At 37.2% G+C, this 8,147-nt stretch overlaps 1 protein-coding gene across 4 annotated transcripts in view; it reads left to right on the top strand.

Moving 5' to 3' along the window:
* Positions 1-6,226, top strand: part of LMO4 (LIM domain only 4) — a 17,141-nt gene extending 10,915 nt beyond the window's left edge. For all 4 annotated transcript variants that reach the window (XM_054592084.1, XM_054592083.1, XM_054592081.1 and 1 more), the window contains exons 3-5: positions 191-287; positions 676-831; positions 5,426-6,226. In XM_054592084.1, coding sequence (XP_054448059.1) covers positions 191-287; positions 676-831; positions 5,426-5,434 — 262 coding nt within the window. In that variant the 3' untranslated portion in view covers positions 5,435-6,226. The remainder of the gene's footprint in view (positions 1-190; positions 288-675; positions 832-5,425) is intronic.
* Positions 6,227-8,147: the final 1,921 nt, after the last annotated feature.

Raw genomic sequence — 8,147 nt, forward strand, 5'->3', positions numbered from 1 at the left:
AAGTTAGTGGTGACCCCAAAACGGATTTTCCCCGGTTATGTAAATCCCCCATAAAGTGTGAGGCCTGTGTCTAAGCTTTCAGTCTCTGTCAAATGCATTCCGGAGGGAGGGCCAGGGGCCAGGGGATGTCTTCGTTCTTTTTTCTTGGTGTAGGATTATTCATCGCTGCCACCCGTCATCTTTGTTTCAGGTTATTTGGGAATAGCGGTGCTTGCAGCGCTTGTGGACAGTCGATTCCTGCGAGCGAACTCGTCATGCGGGCCCAAGGCAATGTGTATCATCTTAAGGTAGCATTTGCTCCTCCTCTCTTTTTAAAAGAATCATACCTTTCCCACAGGAGACACTTCCCCTGAGGAGGAACGCTGTTTCCTCAAGCTCCAGACACTAAAGGAATCTATTGAGACTAGATTGGTGGTGACTATTACACACCCACCCATCCACACTGCCCCCGCACCGCGCGCACACACACACATATTTGTCTGTTTTCCACTTTGTGCTGATCCAGTTTATCGCGTTTTGGCTTACCCTTTCCCAGAATCACATCGAAGGAAGAAAAACACTAAACCCTAAGTGGCTCTGTACTTGACAGATACCTGCTTAAAATCAGTATATAAACTTGTGACCAAAAAGACTTAATTTGTACTTGTTTTCAGTGTGCTTGCTTTTCCCTTTCAGTGTTTTACATGCTCTACCTGCCGGAATCGCCTGGTCCCGGGAGATCGGTTTCACTACATCAATGGCAGTTTATTTTGTGAACATGATAGACCTACAGCTCTCATCAATGGCCATTTGAATTCACTTCAGAGCAATCCACTACTGCCAGACCAGAAGGTAAAAACCTGCAGCTACTAATAAGCTTTATTACAGCATGTTGGGAGGCTCAATCTTTTTTTTTTTTTACTGAGCAGGGGAGTTTTCTTGGGTGCTTGTGTTTTTGTATGCCCTTTTCAAGAAGTGTAGACTACTCATACATACAGGGTTCAGAAATAGCAAAGTTGATTAAATTGTGAATCTCTTCTAGTTATAAAAAAAAAAAAAAATCCCGACTTTGTAGCTTCACCGATGTTGAACGTAGGATTATGTCACATGCAAAATTTGAACCAAGTAAAAGCTTCTATATAACCAGCTTCTTAATCCCATTGGATAATTTTGATATTCAGAAACACAATGGATGTGAATAGGTAATTGTAGGAGGAAAATTAGAACATTAACGATGGGAAAGGGATCGTCGTTGTCCTGAGTGATTTCTGTATTAGTAGTGGCAATCTGGACTCTGGTGTTTTAGAAAAGCAGTTTTAGAAAACATTCTGTAATTCCAGAGGAGAGCATTTTTGTTGATTGGTAGTCCTGTAAAATTTGAGTAAGTTACTACTTTAAAAACAAGAGTTCTAGCTCTTTCCAGTCATTTCAGGCATTTCAGGCCACTGATAGCACCATTAACGATTATGTATCTCGATTGTTGATCCACAACTGGAAAATTTTTGGACCAGAGTTAGAAATGAGGAAATTAAACAAACATTCAAGTCATGTAGTATTAGAAGGCACTTTAGAGGGAAAATTGGTGATCAACAGTTGTCCAGCACCCCCAGTGCTGGATAGTTTTAGATCTATTTTAATCTCCTTAATAAGTCCTATAGCTATGCAAGTGAGTGCATTTTGATAACTGCTGTGCCTAATTTGTAACAATTACTGTCAACCTTCAGTTAAGAGACTGTTCATTCCACACTGGCCCAGAAAAGAGTGAAATGTATGACTCGTGCGCATAATTTTATTCACATCATATTTCATACTGATTATGTATTGATGACATTGATTCATTTACTCTTTACAGCGCCACTTGCATGGATATTAAATCTTATTGACCACAGATGAATTTTAATTTCAGATTGGTGATAGATTTTTCCATCAGCTCTGATAGTATGTTTGACTTTTTCATCATTAACCCAGGCAATCATACAGCACTGAGTTATTGCCTTGAAACAAAAAGTGCACACTTCACTTGGTAATTCTTTATGGATTTACAATAGGAACTTCATTAATGTCTGTTGTAAGGATCACAAAAAAACAACATTTATCTGCAAATAGGAATTTAGCAAGCTTGAAAAGTTTCGGGAAAAAATATTAGGCTTCTTTGTCTTCTGTAATGCATTGTTTTTAATGCTGTATGTGAGGAAAATGACTAATATTTGTAAACTTTTAGCCATTTAATATTACACTGCCATATTTTAATCCTCATTTATCGTTTTCCCTTACTCAAGTTTATGGGATAATTTTAAATGTATTTTTCATTTATTTACTAACCAAATGTTGATTACATTGCAATGTATGCACTTTATTTAATATGCTAACGGGGAAGCTACATAGAATACCATTTTAAGAATAGAAGTAAAATGTTTTATTGCAAATTAACTAGTCACCATTGATGACACATTTCAAGCTGCTTAAGGAATGCTAATACATACGAATATGTACAGATTTTTATGGTTTGAATTATAATGAAATGAATGTATAGTGTAGAGTTGAGAACAGTAAATGGGTAACATAAATATATTGAGATACCCATTTCAACTTGGAGGCAAAGCCATGTGTAGTTATACTTGGTGGTAGCTCAAAGAAAAATGACCTAGGAAAAAAATGGTTGATCTCTTCCCTACCCCTTCCAGTGTAGAAGCTTAGTTTTCCCCAAAATTCTCTTTTTAAGTTTGTTGCTGGTGTTATACCATTTCTTTCCCTGACTTAGCAAAGTGTAAAAAATGATTGTCACAGCTCACCAACATGCATGGTGAGAATCGAAGGATACAGAGACAAGATGGAAAATGTAGCCAAACCGAAGCACTGGGAATATGGGCAGTAGCTGTGCTGGCTGGATACTGAGTGGAAAGGACACGTGAGAAATGTGAGCAGGGTCTCAGTACCATCTTACTGAGTACACGATGATGTACATCTCGAGGTGTTAGGGAGGAAGCAGGGGAATACTGGGAAAAAATCTGGTTTTCCGTGTTTACAAGATTGCGTGGAATTGTGCCTTTTGTGTAAGTCTTCTGTTTTCTGCACCTTACCCTGCATGGTGAAAGAGGTAGGGTGTTCATTTTGTAATACAGAACATACGAGGCAGTGAATAAGAACCTATTAGTGTATTTTTTTCTTAATGTTGGAAGCCAAAAGAGACAGGTGGCCTTCAAAAATTAATAGCTCTTAAAAGGCATAAGGAAATATAACTTAAGGATATGTTCTTGTCAGATGTTGGTGAGAAGCTGTGTTCGGGGGGTTATGTTAATTAACATTTCCCTGTTGGTATAAATGTCTCATGTTTTTGTCCTTGGTGTTCAGCTCACCCTGAGCACAGTCAATTCACAAGGTATTTTTTGTAAATAAAGGTTTTGGGTGAGCTGAACGTGGTCCAGAGAGTTATTAATGAGAGGGCAAGGGGGAAGAGGTAATGAAAACACACTTCCTGGTGGAACATAAACTGCTTTTTGGAACTGGAGAATGCTTTAAAATTATTTTCCCAAAAGCCTCTGGCGTTTCTTTTCTGGAGGAGATGAGATGAGGAGAAATGACAAATAGCTCCATTTTATTATTTTCTTCTCTCTTGTTCTCCATATTTTTGGTAGGGAAAATTGGACATTAATTTGGCTGCTTTCCTTCTGTTCGCAGAACCAATTACGTTTTTAGTGCATGATGCATAATAAATATACCCAAGCATCCTCTGGCTTAAAAGTAATGAGTTGATTATTTGTACATCCCTTCTTTAAAGGCAGCTAATTGTATGGAAAGTATAGACCCACATCATCTGGTCCCTTTAAACTTTATTCTGAAATTTGTTCTTACTGTCTGGGATGTGTAGTTCTTGTTCACTGGCTTTTGCATATTCTGAGAAAAAACAATTTTAAGCTTTTAAAATCATATAGTCCCTTGACTGAAATCTCAGACCTCTGGTGTTGAAGGATCTACAAAATGCAAAAGCTGATAACATTTAAAGGAGGCTTGGCTATCTGTAAGAGAATATTGCCTTCTAGAGAAATACGTAAATACAATCAAGAATTGTGGCTATATATATATATATATATTTTTTTTTAAGTTTTTGCCTGCTCTGGAATTTTTGCTTCCACTTGAGTGATGGTTCCACCTAGAATTATTGGCTTTTTAGTAAAATAAGAAATTATCACACCTCTTTAGTTGGAGGAAAATTTAGCGAGTGTCCTAGTTTACATATCACTTTGCAATTCCCCTGTAGTTACATAATTGGTGTTATGTGTGTGTCCATCGTAGAGGACATTTGATGCTCATTTATTAAATATGCTCACTGGCTGCTGCCGCATCTTTGTTCTGGACAGACAAATTACCTTTCTCACACTGAGCTTCTACTCTGGGGAATTAAGCCTCCACCACTTTAATTAGCTTGGAAGTAGGGGGTTGCAGTTCCTAATAGACTTGAGGCTTTTAGTAAGTTAGGGAAAGGGTGAAACAAGAACTTCCTGGGAAGCTCAAAATGTCATTTAAAAACCATAAAAATCTAATATATATTATTTCATTTTGGTAATTGCAAACAGATTGTATTTGACGACTCTGTGGATTATCATTTTTAACTTAGACATCAAAATTAGACTTCCATTGAACTACATTCTTTAATTGATGATAAGTCATTAACATGTTACATGTTTGATTTATATATTTAGAATATGTAATATCAAGTGACAGACAGGGAATACCAAGTGAAAAATAGGACTTGAATATTTGTGTGTGGGTGTGTGGGTGTGTACACACATATATAGATACGTAAACACAATTCACATGCTCATGCAGGTAATATAACTATTTGTCGAGAAGAACATTGGTGAATAGGTGATACGTGGGAATAGCAGAATAATCGTGGTAATTGCCAGTATTTGCTTAGCCTTAGTTCAGTGGCAGGCACTGTTGCAAATGCTCTATATATATTATGTAATCCTTATGACAGCCATGTTATCTCCACGTTAAAGATGAGGAAACTGAGAGACAGGTTAAGTAACTTGCCAAAGGTTTCACAGTTGAGCATATTAATCCAAAACTTCTGGGGAGTGACATGGCTCTGAATGTGCCTTTGACATATGACTACTAGGCAAGATGTTATAATTCATTCCTTACAGAAAGAAACTTGCTTGTAACAGAGTTGAGCAATTCATTGTAGAACTTAATACCAGAAACTTTCTGCAAGTCCATTTATTGTCTCATTTTCTCTGCTAGTAAAACTGCAGAAAATGTTATGCTTTAGTTCTTCACTGCCGGAGTAAGTAGCATAGAAAGCCTCCATCAAGTCACAGTTGGAAAGTAATCTAATAAAAGAAGATTAGCGAATGTAGAGAAGACAAAAGCAGTCATGTTTGAGTTTAATATCTCTCAAATTTAGCATTTTAGCTAAGATGCTCATTTTTATTTCTTGCAGGTCTGCTAAAAGGTCAGAGTAATGCAGAATGCGTGCCTTCATCTCAGATTTTGTTCATCACAGGTGGATCCCATGTGTCTTCAGTAGACAAGTCACCTTTGTAGCTAGCACCAGTGCCAGCTCCATGCCATTGCACCTTCTTTAGTCTTGATTGCCCTTCCTGCATTTATTGGTGTATTAAAATGACTGAATATGAACATTAAGGACTCCATGAACCTGGGCTAATGGGAGACTGTAGAGAAAATGAAAAAAGATCCACCGGAGGACATCTTGGGGGTGGGGGGGGAGGGAGCTTGGGAGGAGGGAAATGACTAATGAAGCTAATTAAAAAGAAGCATTCAAATCTGCTTTCTACCCTCATTAACAATTAGCAGGGCACTGGCCAGAGTTTGTACCCTGTGTTTTACCTTAACAACATTCTATTTGCTCTTTGTATATTTAAGTGTCGTAAGGAAATGTGTTTCAATCAAAACTGAACATGAGATAAAGGAAAGAGATGTGGCTTTTGTGATATTCTATCACAAACACTTTTATTGTATCTCTGTAAAATACAATGTATGTATGCATGTAAGTGTTTTCGTCCTAATGTTGCTACTCCCAAGGCGAAGAAAAAGAACAGAAAATGGAAAAAAAAAAATTGGAAAAAAATTCAGGCTCATAGCAGCTACTGTGTAGAAATTTCCCCCACTTCTAATTTGCTGAATGAAGAAAAAAAAAATCTTTTATTTGTGATATTTTCAGAGACATTTGCTCTAGTATGGTGTATTTAAATAATAAAAACTTAAAAGAAAAAATATTCGATGGAGTTTGGGTTTAAACGCTGCTTTTTCTTTTCTGTATTTTGGGAAAATTTAGGGTTTTTTAAATTTGATACCAAGTTCACTTTAAATTTTAGGGGTTGAGGGAGGTGGTGTGTATATTTATTTAGCCCTGGGCCAATAGGTATTCTTCAAATTACTTAACCATGCGATTTTTGGCAAGGGTACAAAGCAATGTTTCTAACGGAGTTCTTTTTATAAGTTCAGAATATTCTGTTAACAGCACTTCATTACACTTCTACATCACAGTGAATCTTTTGTGTTTATATAAATATTAGTTTGATTCTTCAGCTATTTCGTTTATTCTTTTTTTCTCAGTAGGAAAGCTTTGGTTATTGATGAAAAGCATGTTAAAGAATGTGGCATAACCATCTTGTCCTCTTACCAAGTTTATAGCTTTTGAAGGAAATAGCATTTCCAAACCATACCTGTTCATATTTTGAAGTTCTGTTAGTTGTTAGGGACCCAGTGCTCTTTTATAGTCGTGTTCAGGGGTTGAAGCAGCCATTTCCTGGTGAGCTTTTAGACTCCTGTGGTCTGCTGTATGATTTGTTTATTTTGTTTTGCTCTTACACTCCTCTACAGGCTCTGCCTTTCCATATGTTTGGAGAAGGGTTTGGAATTCATTTAATAGTGGTCTTGAGATGTGTAGTTGCTAGTACTAGGCGGCAGAGTATCCCCAACAGCTTCTGCATGCTTGCAGAGGTGCCCCAAGGAAAGCATGTGTAGGCCAAAGAGGCAGTGGGTCCCTGACCAGGGCTGGAAGGATGAAAACCAGAGGCTGCGCTGCCAGGCTCAACTACATGAGCAAATCTCAACTCCAAATTCTATCGCAGGTTAAAAAAACCCAGCTGTGTTGTAATGCAATTTTTAATTTTCTTTCTAAAAATGGCAGGTATTGTATTTTCTCTTGTTTTAGAAGAGCTCCCCAGGCCCTCTCTCTGGAGAATAGGAATAGGTTATAAAGAGAGGTTGAACTTGGCACATCTCAGTCCGCTTCCCTTTCAGACCTCTGCTTACTGTCTGCTTTCAGATTCCAGGCCAGGAGGAAAAAATACTTGCTCAAACAGTGATCCTCCTGTAGGAGAATTTAAAGGCAGAGAGTTAAATGAATGCTTTTATTAGAGCGTTACAAAAAAAAGTGAGAAAAAAAGAAAATGAACAAAAATAACAGTATCTAAGTTAGATGCTTTGGAAATTTTCTAGGAACTAGTTCTGGCTCTTATATTTTTTCCATTTAAGATACTTTAAGGCTAGTTGGACTCTTCAGGATACAAAAGGGGAAATGTTAATAAGAATGCAAATATCTGCTATATTTTTGGCATAAGCACTCATCCCATATAGTGTAGTTAATAATTTTTAGTAAGTAATATAGTGTGGCATTTAGTGATGTGGAGGGCTAGGGTCATTAAAGACTTTAAATGAACTAGTATATGGCTGGTTCCTGAAGCCATATAAATAAGAGCTGCGTATTTAATAATGAGCTTCTAAAAGCATTTCTTAAGTTGCAGACCTATAAGATTACAAATGTCACTCATGTTAGTATAATCCACATGCAAGTGATGAAGCCTTCTCTTTGATGTGCTAAATTGGAGAAGGACTAATGGAGCTATGAATATACAATAGAACATATTTAAGTAGTAGTCTTGCTTTAGGTAAAACACTTTCTTGAAACCAGAGGCATTTCAAACAATAAAACCCAGCTCTAATGGGGATGCTCTGTGTGGATGGAAAGCCACTAAAAACACTCAGGTTTATTCTGATGTGAACAGTGATTATGTTCCTCCCCCAACCCCAACATTGCTTAGAGAGAAAAAAAATTCCCTCAGCTCGTTCACCTTTCATTATTGCATTTGTGATGTTAGTGAGATGTACTCTGTTCTTTTGAAAGGACTTACTTAATA

This window comes from Pteronotus mesoamericanus, unplaced genomic scaffold (genome assembly GCF_021234165.1).
Source record: "Pteronotus mesoamericanus isolate MK-2021 breed Mesoamerican mustached bat unplaced genomic scaffold, CSHL_Meso_final scaffold_31, whole genome shotgun sequence".
NCBI classification, from domain to species: domain Eukaryota; kingdom Metazoa; phylum Chordata; class Mammalia; order Chiroptera; family Mormoopidae; genus Pteronotus; species Pteronotus mesoamericanus.